We start from the raw sequence: 15923 nt of genomic DNA, 5'->3' as shown, positions 1-15923 counted from the left end.
CTGGAAGAACAGGAGAAAACACATTATACCATCAAGGAAAGGACAGAAGGGGAGAAATAATGATATATATATATAATTATATACACATTTACCTGGCTTATATAGCTTGCCTTGAAATAGGGTGTCGAGCTTTGCATACACCTTGGTCGCGATCATCTGGAGCTCCATCATTGCTGGAAAAGGAAAACATATAGGCAGGGCTGGTTCATCAATTACGCAAAGTAAGCGGCTGCTGTACACTTTTTTTTATGCCAGGGCGCCTCTGAGTCGCAGTCTTTCTCTGTCTCCCTCTCCCTCACTCCACCGCCTTCCTTCTAGTGCATGTGCCCCACAGTTGGATGGGGAAGGCGGGCTCCTCTGTTTCCCTCCACTTGGTGCCTGTGTGAGGAGATGAGAGCAGCTGTGTACATGGCTCCAGCTTGAGCTAGCGAGGAGCACAAGGAGGAGCTCAAGGCCAGGTCAGTTCTAGTCACCTACTTACAAGGAAAAGGCTTAAGGCTGCAAGGAATAGTGGGAGTTGGAGTCCAAATCACCCAAGGGCAGCATGGCTCTCTTCCCCTCTGCCTTCAAGAACTTCCTGGCCCCACTTGACTTACTGTTGTTGTTATATTGTTATTATTATTCTCATTACTATTAATTTATTATATGCGAGGAATAGTGGGAGTCCAAATCACCCAAGGGCAGCATGGCTCTCTCCCCCTCTGCCTCCAAGATCTATTTATTTTATTTATTTTGTGTACTTCAATCCCCGAGGGGGGACTCAGGACTTCCTGGTCCCACTTGACTTACTGTTGTTGTTATATTGTTATTATTATTCTCATTACTATTATTTAGGGTTGGGTGGTTTCGTTCGTTAATTTCATAATTTGTTATTAATTCGTATTTAAATTAGCTTACGATCCGATGTTGAGCCATGCAGGAGTAATTAAAAATCAAAACGATTTTTTTCAATTTATTTCGTAATTGTTTCGAAATCGTTTCGTAATTGTTTTGTAATTATTTCCGTATGTCTGGTGCAAGTTTTAGGGTTGTTGTTTGTTTTATTAGTGATAAAAAATAAATTATCACACCAACAGTCAACAACAGAGGGAGAGGGAAGCTTCAGAAGTTCCCCCTGTCCCATTTGGAGGGTTTTTTTTTAGCATATTGCGCAATCGCGTCCGCCATTAACAAATTGATTCGTAATTGTTTAAAAATCGTTTCGTAATTGTTTCGTAATTTTACGAAATTTTGTATATTTCGAACTTTTTTAAAGGAAAATTTCAGAATTCTTTAAAAAAACAAAATGCAAAAACCCCCTAAAAACGAATCGAGTTTAGAAACAAATTTTTCCGTGGTTACCCAGCCCTACTATTATTTTATTACATGCGAGGAATAGTGGGAGTTGGAGTCCAAATCACCCAAGGACAGCACGGCTCTCTTCCTCTTTGCCTCCAAGAACTTCCTGGCCCCATTTGACTTACTGTTGTTGTTATATTATTATTATTCTCATTACTGTTATTATTTTATTATATGCAAGGAATATTTGGAGTTGGAGTCCAAATCACCCAAGGGCAGCATGGTTCTCTTCCTCTTTGCCTCCAAGAACTTCCTGGCCCCACTTGACTTACTGTTGTTATTATTATATTATTATTCTCATTATTATTATTATTATTATTATTATATGGGGCAGAAAGGATGAGGGAACCTGCTATAACCTTGACTTACTGTTGTGGTTGGTTGGTTGGTTGGTTGTTGTTGTTATATGGGGCAGAAAGGATGGGAGAACCTGCCATAAGCTTGACTTGTTGTTCTTATTGGAAACACAACAAGATGAGTACACAGCAAACAAGATCATTCTGCTGCCTGTTGTATTGGATCACACGTCGGACACTTCACAAGTGTCTAGGACTGTGTGATGTATTGGTGAATAATGCGTGCAGATTCAAGTAAGGTGGCCTTCTGCAGCTAACAGATGGTAATTTTGTCAGTGCTGATTGTTTTTTTAAGTGCAGGCCAAGGTCTTTAGGCATTGCACCTAGTGTGCCGATCACCACTGGGACCACTTTGACTGGCTTGTAGCAGTTCAATCTTTAAATCCTCATATCATGTCAGCTTTTCCTGTTGTTTCTCATTAATCCTGCTGTCACCCGGGATTGCAACATCCACAATCTGTACTTTTTTTTTTAACACGATCGTGAGGTCAGGAGTATTGTGCTCCAGAACTCTGTTGTTGTTGTTGTTGTTGTTGTTGTTATATGGGGCAGAAAGGATGGGAGAACCTGCCATAAGCTTGACTTGTTGTTGTTGTTGTTGTTGTTGTTGTTATATGGGGCAGAAAGGAGAACCTGCCATAAGCTTTACTTATTATTATTTGAAACAAAACCATATTAGTACATAGCAAACAAGATCACTATGCTGGCTTTTGTATTGGATCACATGTCAGACACTTCCCAAGTGTCAATTATAATAATAATAATAATAATAATAATAATAATAATAATAATAATAACTATTATCATTATTTGGAACAGAAAGGATGGGAGAGCGTACAATAAGCTTTACTTATTATTATTATTATTATTATTATCATTATCATTATCATTATTGTTGTTGCTCCTGCAGTAATTCTATGTCTCTGTCTGGTAGAAAGAAGGGGGCTGGACTGGATGGCCTTCGGGGTTCCCTGCCAACTGCCTGAGTCTAATAATAATAATAATAATAATAATAATAATAATAATAATATTGGCTTTTGGGGTTCCCTTTCAACTGCCTTAGTCTAATAATAATAATAATAATAATAATAATAATAATAATAATAGTAATAATCTATTATAATGATGGTGAAGATGATGATGATGTGATGATGATGATGTATAATAATAGAATAGTAATTCTATCTTCCTGCCTGGCAGAATGATGGGGGCTGGATTTGATGGCCTTTGGGGTTTCCTTCCAACTGAGTTTTATAATAATAATAATAATAATAATAATAATAATAATAATAATTTATTTATCGTGTCATCCACAACCAGAACACTGTATTACATTTCTTACAAAACAGAACAAAACAAACAGATTAAAAAAACAAACAAAAAACCCCACACATTTTGCAAACTTGGTAGCTGATTAAATGTCCTTTGACTAGTATCTGGCCACTTGGAGTGCCTCTGGTGTTGCTGCAAGAAAGTCCTCCATCGTGCATGTAGCAGGGCTCAGGGTGCATTGCAGCAGGTGGTCAGTGGTTTGCTCTTCTCCACATTCACATGTTGTGGGTTCCACTTTGTAGCCCCATTTCTTAAGACTGGCTCTGCATCTCGTTGTGCCAGAGCGCAGTCTGTTCAGCGCCTTCCAAGTCGCCCAGTCTTCTGTGTGCACAGGGGGGAGTCTCTCATCTGGTATCACCCAAGGATTGAGGTGCTGGGTTTGAGCCTGCCACTTTTGGACTCTCTCTTGCTGAGGTGTTCCAGCAAGTGTCTCTGTAGATCTAAGAAAACTATTTCTTGATTTAAGTCGTTGACGTGCTGGCTGATACCCAAACAAGGGATGGGCTGGAGATGTCTCTGCCTTGGTCCTTTCACTATTGGCTGCAACTTCCCAGCGGATGTCAGGTGGTGCAATAATGGCTAGACAGTGTAATTTCTCCAGTGGTGTAGGGCGCAGGCACCCTGTGATAATGCGGCATGTCTCATTAAGAGTCACATCCACTGTTTTAGTGTGGTGAGATGTGTTCCACACTGGGCATGCGTACTCAGCAGCAGAGTAGCATAGCGCAAGGGCAGATGTCTTCACTGTATCTGGTTGTGATCCCCAGGTTGTGCCAGTCAGCTTTCGTATGATATTGCTTCTAGCACCCACTTTTTGCTTGATGTTCAGGCAGTGCTTCTTGTAGGTCAGAGAACGGTCCAGAGTGACTCCCAGGTATTTGGGTGCGCTGCAATGCTCCAGTGGGATTCCTTCCCAGGTAATCCTCAGAGCTCGGGATGCTTGTTTGTTCTTAAGGTGAAAGGCTCATGTCTGTGTTTTAGATGGATTAGGGATCAGTTGGTTTTTCCTGTAATAGGCAGTTAGAGCACCTAGAGCTTTGGAGAGCTTCTGTTTAACCATCTCAAAGCTGCCTGCTTGAGCGGTAATGGCACGATCATCAGCATAGATGAAAGTCTCTGTCCCTTCTGGCAGTGCTGGTCATTTGTGTAGATGTTGAACATGGATGGAGTGAGCACGCTCCCCTGAGGCAGGCCGTTCTTCTGTTTCTGCCATCTGCTTCTCTGGCCCTGGAACTCAACAAAAAAGATCCTGTTTTGTAGCAGGTTTCCTATGAGACGGGTGAGATGGTAGTCCTTTGTGATATTATACATTTTTCTCAGGAGGCGGCGGTGGTTCACAGTATCATAGGCTGCTGACAGGTCTATGAAGACAGCTCCTGTGATCTGCTGCTTTTCAAAGCCATCTTTTATGTGCTGAGTCAGGTTCAGCACTTGCAATGTGCAGCTTTTGTCTTTCCTGAAGCCAGCTTGATGTGGAATCAGACATGGGTCTATTTTTTCCATAATTCTATGTCGAATAAGTCTCTCCAGAACTTAGTAGAAGGTGGCACAGCAGGGAGATTGGTCTGTAGCTTTTTGGATCATTACAATCTTTGCCTGGCTTCAAGATGCCAGTGACTCTTGCTTTCCTCCAGATTTTGGGGATCTGACAGGATGCAGTGCAGTTGTTCATCAGCTCCAGTAGCCAGCGCTTTGCTTTTGGGCCAAAGTTCTTGATTTGTTCCATCCGTAGATCATCCAAGCCAGCTGCTTTGCCATTCTTACATTTATTGAGAGCCATGTTCAATTCAGTTGATGTAAAGGGTTCATGAAGGTTGTTGTTCTCAATCTCTTGTTGTCTGGCTATTGGTTGTCTGGTTATTGGGGGACATGAGAGAAGGCTCCTCGCAGGATTGCAAGACATCTGGGCATCCCTTGGGCAATGTCTTCGTAGTCGGCTGATTCTCTTGATCCAGAAGCAACCAGAGACGACTTGCAGCATGCAAACAAGCAAGCAAAACAACCAACAGACCTTTTCAGGACCAACCATGACAATAATCTCAATCAACATCGAAGGCATGTCAGCTGCCAAAAAACAACTGCTTTATGAACTGTGCCGAGATAAGAAATGTGACGTGCTGTGTGTCCAAGAAACACACAGGGATGAACGACAGAAATGACCCAAAGTTCCAGGAATGATCCTAGTAGTGGAAAGACCACATGCGCAGTATGGAAGTGCTGTCTTTGTTAAACCAGGCCTCCAAGTCAGCAGTGCCCACAATACTGAAGAAAACAATATCGAGGTTCTAACAGTAGAGTTTAATAACATCACCATCACCTCTGTGTACAAGCCCCCAAATGAAGAGTTCTGCTTCTCCTCCCCTGAGAACTTTGACAGGCACCAAAGGGCGGTAGTAATTGGTGACTTCGACAGCCATAGCCATGTATGGGGCTATGCCCAAGAGGACAGAAATGGAGAGGCTGTCCTCTCCTGGTCTGAACTGCATAAACTATCACTCATCCATAATAACAAGCTCCCACCATCCTACAACAGTGGGAGATGACACCGAGGTTATAACCCAGACCTCTTATTTGTGAGCGACAGCATTGTACAGCAATGCACTAAATCAGTGGGACCACCAATTCCAAACACACAGCACCGACCAATAATATGCCAACTGTTCCCAACAATAAGGCCTCAGGAAGTTCGATTTAAACGAAGATACAACTTCAGAAAGGCCTGTTCATTTGTTCAGTTGTCTCTGACTCTTCGTGACCTCATGGACCAGCCCACACCAGAGCTCCCTGTCGGCCGTCACCACCCCCAGCTCCTTCAAGGTCAGTCCAGTCACTTCAAGGATGCCATCCATCCATCTTGCCCTTGGTCGGCCCCTCTTCCTTTTGCCTTCCACTTTCCCCAGCATAATTGTCTTCTCTAGGCTTTGCTGTCTCCTCATGATGTGGCCAAAGTACTTCAACTTTGTCTCTAGTATCCTTCCTCCAGTGAGCAGCCGGGCTTTATTTCCTGGAGGATGGACTGGTTGGATCTTCTCGCAGTCCAAGGCACTCTCAGAACTTTCCTCCAACACCACAGTTCAAAAGCATCGATCTTCATTCGCTCAGTCTTCCATCTTGTCTTCTGCCTATATCATCACTTAGAGGCCTCACCCCCTTCTGGCTCCAAGGGCTGCTCTAGCCAGAGCAAAGACAGAAGGGCACAGAAGAGACTCCATCTTGTCTTCTGCCTATATCATCACTTAGAGGCCTCGCCCCCTTCTGGCTCCAAGGGCTGCTCTAGCCAGAGCAAAGACATAAGGGAACAGAAGACACTTACTATTCTTATTGTTAGTTAATTGTGAAAGGGGCAAGGGACAAAGCGAGCTGGAGATCTTGGGAAATGATAGAACAGGGGTGGGGGGGAGATAAAGGGAACAGAAGACCATGGCAAGTTGAGATCCCAACAAAGCAAATTGCCAACAATGAAATACATATTGAGATTCTGGATATGGAATGCGGCATGGAGGAGGGGGGGTGTTGCGCCAGCCGAGGGGCCCCCATAGAAGTGGTGGTGGGGAAGAGGAGATGCGGGAAAAGGAGACCATTAATTCGGCCTAGGGATCGTGTAACATCATTAGTAATTCCAAACCGGTCTCCTGATATGGTAAACTGGTGTAACCAGGATGGCGGTCCCTCTGGATTGAAGGTGGTACTGTTGAACGCCAGATCTGTCAATGGAAAAACAACTTTCATCCAAGACTTAATCCTGGATGAGCGGGCAGATCTGGCGTGCATTACGGAGACCTGGTTAGACGAAGCGGGAGGCGTGAATTTGACCCAGCTTTGCCCACCAGGTTTTTCCGTGCAGCACCAGCCGAGATCCGTAGGGCGGGGAGGCGGGGTCGCAGTGGTCTATAGAGATTCCATCCCTCTGACCAGGGGCCCCATCCTCCAGTCAACAAATTTTGAATGTGTCCACTTGAGGTTGGGTGACCGGGACAGAATAGGGATTCTGTTAGTGTACCGCCCACCTCGCTGCACTACAGTCTCCTTACCTGAGCTAGCGGGGGTGGTCTCAGGCCTGGCATTGGAATCCCAGCGGCTCCTTGTGCTGGGGGACTTCAATGTCCATGCCGAGGCAGCCCTTTCAGGAGCGGCTCAGGACTTCATGTCTGCCATGGCAACCATGGGGCTGTCCCAGCAAGTATCTGGCCCCACTCATAGTGCAGGACATACATTGGACTTGGTTTTCTGCCAGGGATGGGAGGAAGGTGGTGGGGTCGAGGAGCTGACCATCTCTCCATTGCCATGGACCGACCACTTCCTGGTCAGATTTAGGCTCACTGCGCCCCCTAACCTCTGCAGAAGTGGAGGACCCATTAAGTTGGTACGCCCCAGGAGGCTTATGGATCCGGATGGATTCCTGATGGCTCTTGGGGAGTTTCCCGCCGCCTTGGTAGGTGATCCTGTCGAGGCCCTGGTCACTCTCTGGAATGGGGAGATGACTAGGACAATTGACACGATCGCTCCGGAACGTCCCCTCTCAAGTAGCCGAGCTAACCAGCTCCCTGGTTCACCAAGGAGCTGGCAGCGATGAAGCGAAGGAAGAGGGAACTAGAGAGTGTGTGGCGTTCGGATCTGAGTGAGCCAAATCGAACACGGTTTGTGTCCTTTTTAAGGGCATATGCCGCAGCAATAAAAGCCGCAAAGAAGGCCTTCTTTGCGGCCACTATTGCGTCTGCAAAGAACCGTCCGGCTGAGCTGTTCCGAATTGTCAGAGGCCTTTTAAATCCCACCGCTCAAGGTGGGAACCCTGACGATTCGACTTCTCGCTGTGAAGCTTTTGCTCAGTTCTTTGCAGACAAAGTCGCTTTGATCCGTTCTGGTCTGGATACCATGTTAATGGCAGTCTCTGAGGATGTAACACGAGCGCCTGCTTGTCCAGTTTTGATGGATTCATTTCAATTGGTGAAACCCGAGGATGTGGACAAGATACTTGGAGGAATGAGGCCAACCACATGCACCCTGGACCCCTGCCCATCCTGGCTTCTAAAGGAGGCCAGAGGGGGATTGGCTGAGTGGGTTAAGGTGGTGGTTAATGCTTCCCTTTGGGAAGGCAAGATTCCAGCGAGCTTAAAACAAGCTATAATAAAACCGCTGTTGAAGAAACCATCACTGGACCCCACTAAATTCGACAACTATCGGCCAGCTTCCAATCTCCCCTTCTTGGGCAAAGTCTTGGAACGTGTGGTGGCCTCACAACTCCAGGTATTCTTGGTAGACATGGATTATCTAGACACGGCACAGTCTGGCTTTAGGCTGGGACATGGTACTGAGACAGCCTTGGTTGCCTTAGTGGATGATCTGCGCCGGGAGCTCGACAGGGGGAGTGTGTCCCTGTTGGTGCTGCTGGACCTCTCAGCGGCCTTCGACACCGTTGACCACGGTATCCTTCTGGGATGCCTCGCAGGGATGGGTCTTGGAGGTACTGTTCTGCAGTGGTTCCGGTCATTCCTGGAGGGTCGATCTCAGAAGGTGTTGTTGGGGGACACCTGTTCAACCCCACAACCATTGTCTTGTGGGGTTCCTCAGGGCTCAATATTGTCTCCCATGTTGTTTAACATCTACATGAAGCCACTGGGGGAGATCATCTGGAGTTTCGGGGTACGGTGTCATCTGTACGCGGATGATGTCCAACTCTGTCACTCCTTTCCACCTGCTACTAAGGAGGCTGTCGAGGTCCTGAACCGGTGCTTGGCCGCTGTGACGATCTGGATGAGGGTGAACAAATTGAAATTGAATCCAGACAAGACAGAGGTACTCCTGGTCAGTCGCAAGGCCGAACAGGGCATAGGGTTACAGCCTGTGTTGGATGGGGCTGCACTCCCCCTGAAGACGCAGGTTCGCAGCTTGGGTGTGACCCTGGACTCATCGCTGAGCCTGGAACCCCAGGTTTCGACGGTGACCAGGGGAGCATTTGCACAGCTAAAGCTTGTGCGCCAGCTGCGCCCGTACCTTGGGAAGTCTGACTTGGCCACGGTAGTCCACGCTCTGGTTACATCCCGTTTAGACTACTGCAACGCTCTCTATGTGGGGTTGCCTTTGAAGACAGCTCGGAAGCTCCAACTAGTCCAACGCTCGGCAGCCATGATTTTAACAGGAGCAGAGCGCAGGGAGCATACAACCCCCCGTTGCGCCAACTCCACTGGCTACCGATCTGCTACCGGGCTGAATTCAAAGTGCTGGCGTTGGCCTTTAAAGCCCTAAACGGTTCCGGCCCAAACTACCTATCTGACCGCATCTCTGCCTATGAACCCACCAGGACTTTGAGATCTTCCGGGGAGACCCTGCTCTCGATCCCGCCTGCTTCTCAAGCTCGGCTGGCGGGGACGAGAGATAGGGCCTTCTCGGTGGTGGCTCCTCGACTGTGGAACGCCCTTCCTACGGATATTAGACTAGCACCATCTCTAATGGTATTCCGCAAAAAGGTGAAGACCTGGATGTTTGTGCAGGCGTTTGAGTAATTTAGTGCAATCTGGTAATGGAACAAAGGAATGGAACAATGTACGACGAACCTGGACTACACTTGGATGATGAGAAGATTGGGTACGGTTGTTTTTTGTAATAATTGTGCATTGTAATTGCTTATTGTTAATTTATGGATAATGTGTTAAGTCAATTGTTATATGTTGTATGGAACCACTGCTTTTTCTACTGTTTTTACTGTTTGTGAACCGCTGTGAGTCGCCTTCGGGCTTTAGATACAGCGGTATATAAGCAAAGTAAATAAATAAATAAATAAATAAGGTCCAGCTCTCACATCCGTAGGTTACTACAGGGAATACCATGGCTTTGACTAGGCGGATCTTTGTTGCCAGTCTGATGTCTCTACACTTTACTATTTTATCGAGACTGGACATTACTCTCCTCCCAAGAAGTAAGCATCTTCTGATTTCCTGGCCACAGTCTGCATCTGCAGTAATCTTTGTGCCTAGAAATACAAAGTCTGTCACGGCCTCCACATTTTCTCCCTCTATTTTCCAGTTGTCAATCATTCTTGTTGCCATAATCTTGGGTTTTTTGATGTTTAGCTGCAACCCGGCTTTTGCGCTTTCTTCTTTCACTTTGATTAGAAGGCTCCTCAGCTCCTCCTCGCTTTCGGCCATCAGAGTGGTGTCATCTGCATATCTGAGGTTGTTAATGTTTCTTCCAGCAATTTTCACCCCAGCTTTGCATTCATCAAGCCCTGCACATCGCATGATGTATTCTGCATACAAGTTAAAAAGGTTGGGTGAGAGTATGCAGCCTTGCCGTACGCCTGTCCCAATCTTGAACCAGTCTGTTGTTCCGTGGTCAGTTCTTACTGTTGCTACTTGGTCCTTGTACAGATTCCTCAGGAGAGAGACAAGGTGGCTTGGTATGCCCATCCCACCAAGAACTTGCCACAATTAATTATGATCCACACAGTCAAAGGCTTTAGAATAGTCAATGAAGCAGAAATAGATGTTTTTCTGAAACTCCCTGCCTTTCTCCATTATCCAGCGGATATTGGCAATCTGGTCTCTCATTCCTCTGCCTTTTCTAAACCCAGCTTGAACATCTGGCAACTCTCGCTCCATGTATTGCTGGAGTCTTCCTTGCAGGATCTTGAGCATTACCTTACTGGCATGAGAAATAAGGGCCACTGTGCGGAAGTTGGAGCAGTCTTTCGCATTTCCCTTTTTTGGTATGGGGATATAAGTTGATTTTTTCCAGTCAGTTCAGAAAGGCAAATTGGACTAAATAATAATAATAATAATAATAATAATAATAATAATAATAATCTCCTGGAGTGACTGTAAGACCAAAACAGAAAACCTCTTTCAGTATTTTCTGTTGATCATGGGAGTTTTGTGTGCCAAGTTTGGTTCAATTCCATCACTGGCAGAATTCAGAATGCTCTGATTGTAGGTGAACTATCAATCCAAGCACTACAACTCCCAAATGTCAAGTTTTATCCCAGATTATCTGGCAGTGCAGACTCATATAATCCAGTTTAAAGCAGATAACCTGGATCGGATCTTGGGATATAAGGACAGTGCAGAAGGGGTCTAGGGGCCCTTCCAGACAGACCCTATATCCCAAGATCTGATCCCAGGTTTTCTGTTTATCCCAGATTATCTGGCAGTGCGGACTCATATAATCCAGTTCAAAGCAGATAACCTGGATTGAATCTTGGGATATAAGGACAGTGTAGAAGGGGTCTAGGGGCCCTTCCAGACAGGCCCTATATCCCAAGATCTGATTCCAGGTTTTCTGTTTATCCCAGATTATCTGACAGTGCGGACTCATATAATCCAGTTCAAAGCAGATAACCTGGATTGGATCTCGGGATATAAGGACAGTGTAGATGGGGTCTAGGGGCCCTTCCAGATAGGCCCTATATCCCACGCTCTGATCCCAGGTTTTCTGTTTATCCCAGATTATCTGGCAGTGCGGACTCATATAATCCAGTTCAAAGCAGATAACCTGGATCGGATCTTGGGATATAAGGATAGTGTAGGGATCTTGGATGAAATGGATATAATAGTACACGAGTTTTCAAAATTGAAAGCCAGAAACATCTCTTTTTAATTTTAAAAGTGTTCAAGTTTAGTTGTGTTAAGGAAAACTGGATGTTAAAGTATCCACTCAAGTGAAGGGGCCAGAGGCTGGCTATGTTGCCACACCCATTGCAATGGTCCAGGCTGGCATGGCACTTTTGAAGGACAAGAATTCACTTTCTTAAAAAGGAGGTGTCTATTCTCATGGGGCTGCGTTCTCCAAAACAAATCTGATTGGCAGACCCAAAAAGCATTGGATTGAGTTCTCTGTTATTAGCAAGCCCCTTGTCTGAAATATCTTCTGAAGAGACAGCATGACCAGGAAACCTTTGTGTAGCACTTGTAGACCAAAAATAACAACAAAAACTTAAAATTGTTGCTAAGTTTAATAAAATATTTGCATTCTAAAAAAAGTTAATTTGTGTTAATTCTATGTAATGTAACTATATGAAAATAATGTTGTAAGTAAATTTCTGGTTTGTAAGGTAACTCTTTTATTCACCTCTACCTTCTAGGGGGGAGGGGGGGAAATAATGTTTGCTTACCTTTGAAAATTACCTAGGATCACCTCCGCATATAGCGCTTTGGCTGTAATTTCTTACTAGGTTCCCAGCCTTTATGGCTGCTAAGATGATGGTGATGATGATTCAGGCCACAAAGGTAAGTCATGTTTTTATTTTGTTTCCTAACCATGGATTGTATTAGGAAGACAGGATGTAGATTTGTTTGTGTGCATTTGCTTTGTACTTGAGATCGGCCACTAGGAGTGGGTGCTGCTCCTAACAATGGAATGTATCAGGAATAGTGGATTTATATTTAGTACCTGGAGTCGAACACAAGAGGGTGCTGCTAACTAATCATGGAATGCATCAGTGATGTAGAATTATAGAATCATAGACTTGGATGAGACCTCGAGGGCTGTCCAGTCCAACCCTCTGCCAAGAAGCAGGAAAATACAATTCAAAGCACATAGGACATAGATTTGTGTGTATTTACATAGTACCTGTGTCTACCACTAGAGGCAGATATTTCCTGACCATGGAATGCATCAGGAATATACCATATTTCAATGTATTGTCGAAGGCTTTCATGGCCGGAATCACTGGGTTGTTGTAGGATTTTTTGGGCTATATGGCCATGTTCTAGAGGCATTCTCTCCTGATGTTTCACCTGCAACTATGGCAAGCATCCTCAGAGGTTGTGAGGTCTGTTGGAACTAGGAAAATTGGATTTATATATCTGTGGAATGACCAGGGTGGGACACATAACTCTTGTCTGTTGGAGCTTGATGTGAATGTTTCAACTGACCACCTTGATTAGCATTTGATGACCTGGAAGTTTTTTGATGTGGCTTGTTAGTGCCTGAGGGAATCTTTTGTTGATAGGTGATTAGCTGTCCCTGATTGTTTCCTCTCTGTTGTTTTGCTGTGGTAATTTTAGAGTTTTTTAATACTGGTACCAGATTTTGTTCATTTTCATGGTTTCCTCCTTTCTGTTGAAATTGTCCACATGCTTATGGATTTCAATGGCTTCTCCTTGTAGTCTGACATGGTGGTTGTGAGAGTGGTCCAGCATTTCTGTGTTCTCAAATAAAAAGCTGTGTCCAGGTTGGTTCACCAGGTGCTCTGCTATGGCTGATTTCTCTGGTTGAAGTAGTCTGCAGTGCCTTTCATGTTCCTTGATTCATGTTTGGGCAATGCTGCTGTGTTTGATGGTCCCTATGTAGACTTGTCCACAGCTGCATGGTATACGGTAGACTCCTGCAGAGGTGAGAGGATCCCTCTTGTCCTTTGCTGAATGTAGCATTTGTTGGATTTTCTTGGTGGGTCTGTAGATATTTTGTATGTTGTGTTTCCTCATCACCTTCCCTATGCGGTCAGTGGTTCCCTTGATGTATGGCAAGAACACTTTTCTTCTGGGTGGATCTCTGTCTTTACTCTCATTACTTGTTCTAGGTCTTGCAGCTCTTCTGATGTCTGAGATGGAGTATCCATTGGCCTGTAGAGCCCAGTTTAGGTGCTTCCGTTCATCTTGGAGGAGGTAAGGTTCGCAAATTCTTTTTGCGTGGTTTGCCAAGGCTTTAATTGTGCTTCTTTTTTGACTCTGTCCCACCCTGGTCATTTCGCATATATATAAACCCAATTTTCCTAGTTCCAACAGGTCTCACAACCTCTGAGGATGCTTGCCATAGCTGCAGGTGAAACATCAAGAGAGAATGCCTCTAGAACATAGCCATATAGCCTGAAAAAGCCTACAGCATACCATATTTTGTTGATTATAAGATGCCATCGATGGCGAGATCAATAACATTGGTACCAACATGACTATGAACCTGCTAATGTCTAAGGGGTTTGATGGCCTTCTGCCGGGAGGGATCAAATGGTGTCCTCCTTCAGGACAAAATGGAGAGAGCCTTTGCAGGGTCCCTTCCAAATCTAGGATCCTATAGCCCTGTGTCTTCTTGTCTGTGGCTGAATGACTCTCTGCTGGGAAAGATTGGATGGTGTCCTCTTTCAGGGCAGAATGGGGAATGTCTCACATATGTTTTACTTACGGATCTCTGCAGGGACCCCGAGCTGCAGGCCTCGGAGTGTGTCCTGGGCCCACCCACGGAGCATCCTCCCAGCAGCCGGCACCACCCCAAGGCCCCAGGCCTTGCGACTCAAGTGTGGAGCGTAGGAGGCAAAGCGGAGGGAGAAGTTGGGGTCGCACTGCAGGCAGCCGCCACAGGGGCCCACAGGGCCTAGGGCCAAGAGCAGCACCAGCGCCAGGGACAGGGCCATCCTGGGGCATCCTGAGACAATGCAGAATGGGTTCTGTCTCAGGGATGGAACACAGACCTCCAGGTTCTAGAACTCTGGGTCAGTGCCCGAAGATCCTTCTCGACAGAGGGCTGCCAAGACTTGCATGATCCTTCAATGGGATCATAGGGTCCTAGAGCTGGGACCCCAAAATGCCCTCCCTATTCTGCCCTAAAGGAAGGCATCATTTGATCCCTCCCAGCAGATGGCCACCCACCCTCATAGACATGGAGATATAGTGCTACAGCATCCTAGAGTTGAATGGGATCCCCCAAAGTCCTTCCCATTCTGCCCTAACACCATCCAATCCCTCATGATTAATAGTCATCTAGCCCCATAGACAATAGCAGGTTCATGGAGAGAAATAGGGTGAGTTTTGTTGGTAGTGGTGGTACCACCGATGGAGTCTTACAATCAATTAAATATGGTATATTCCTGATACAGTCCATGGTTATGAAACAGCTCCCTCCAGGGGTAGATACATGTACTATGTAAATAAACACAAACCGGTCTATGTTCTATATCAGTGATACATTCCATGGTGAAGAAACAACACCCTCTAGTGGTCTTGCTTTTTTTCACTTTTTGGGTATGGAGAGAGAGTTGGGGATCACTCTCTTAATTGAAGAGGAAATGCTGGAGGAAAGAGAGGTGTTGGATAAGAGCATTGGATAAAACAGAATGTCAGGTAAACGAGACTCTACTGGACACACACACAAGTCTTATGTTCTATATCACTGATGCATTCCATGGTGAGGAAACAGCTTCCTCTCGTGGAAGATATGGGTACTATGTAAATACACACAAACAAATCTATGTTCTATATCTCTGATACATTCCATGATTAGAAAACAGCCTCCTCCACTGGTAGATGCAGGTATTATGTAAATACACACAAACAAATCTACATTTCATCTACAGCCATAGTGCTATAGGAGTATAAGATCCTAGAGTTGGAAGGGTCCCTCAAAGGCCATGCAGTCCAACACCCTTCTGCCACAAACAGGTGGTCATTTGGTCTCATAGATGGACATTAACAGGTTCATGGAGAGAAACAGGGCATCCTAATGTTGAAAGAGAACCTCTAAAGGCTAAGTCCAACCCTTTTTCTGCCATAGAGGGACACATTATCAAAATCTTCCTGACTGATGGTCATCCAGCCTCATAGAATAATAATAGTTTTTATTTCTTACCTGACTCTCCTTAAAGACATTATAAAACATTATGTATAATATGTATATTAAAATGCATTTAATAGGATCATAGCATTCTACAGCCAATTTCATAGCTCCCTGCTTGAACGGTGATGACATGATCATCAGCATAAATGAAACTCTCTCTCCCTTCTGGCAGTGGCTGATCATTTGTGTAAATGTTAAACACGGATGAAGCAAGTATGCTCCCCTGAGGCAGGTCGTTGTCCTGCTAGCGGCACCTGCTTCTCTGGCCTTGGAACTCAACAAAAGGGCTCCTGTTTTGTAGCAGATTTCCTATGAAGTGGGTGACGTGGTAATACTTTGTAATATTATAATTTTTTC

At 45.2% G+C, this 15923-nt stretch overlaps 1 protein-coding gene across 1 annotated transcript in view; it reads right to left on the bottom strand.

The window, feature by feature from the left end:
- LOC137095635 (izumo sperm-egg fusion protein 4-like) overlaps window positions 1–14367 on the bottom strand; it is a 52168-nt gene extending 37801 nt beyond the window's left edge. Inside the window, exons 1-2 of the mRNA XM_067462392.1 lie at window positions 14139–14367; window positions 93–173 (exon numbers count right to left, since the gene is read on the bottom strand). Of these exons, the coding sequence (XP_067318493.1) occupies window positions 93–173; window positions 14139–14367 (310 nt within the window). The remainder of the gene's footprint in view (window positions 1–92; window positions 174–14138) is intronic.
- Between the last annotated feature and the right edge of the window lie 1556 nt (window positions 14368–15923).

The sequence above is a fragment of the Anolis sagrei genome, chromosome Y (assembly GCF_037176765.1).
Source record: "Anolis sagrei isolate rAnoSag1 chromosome Y, rAnoSag1.mat, whole genome shotgun sequence".
In the NCBI taxonomy this organism is placed as follows: Eukaryota; Metazoa; Chordata; class Lepidosauria; order Squamata; family Dactyloidae; genus Anolis; species Anolis sagrei.
Note: the sequence above shows the minus strand (reverse complement) of the source record. Positions and strands in the feature narration are given on the sequence as shown.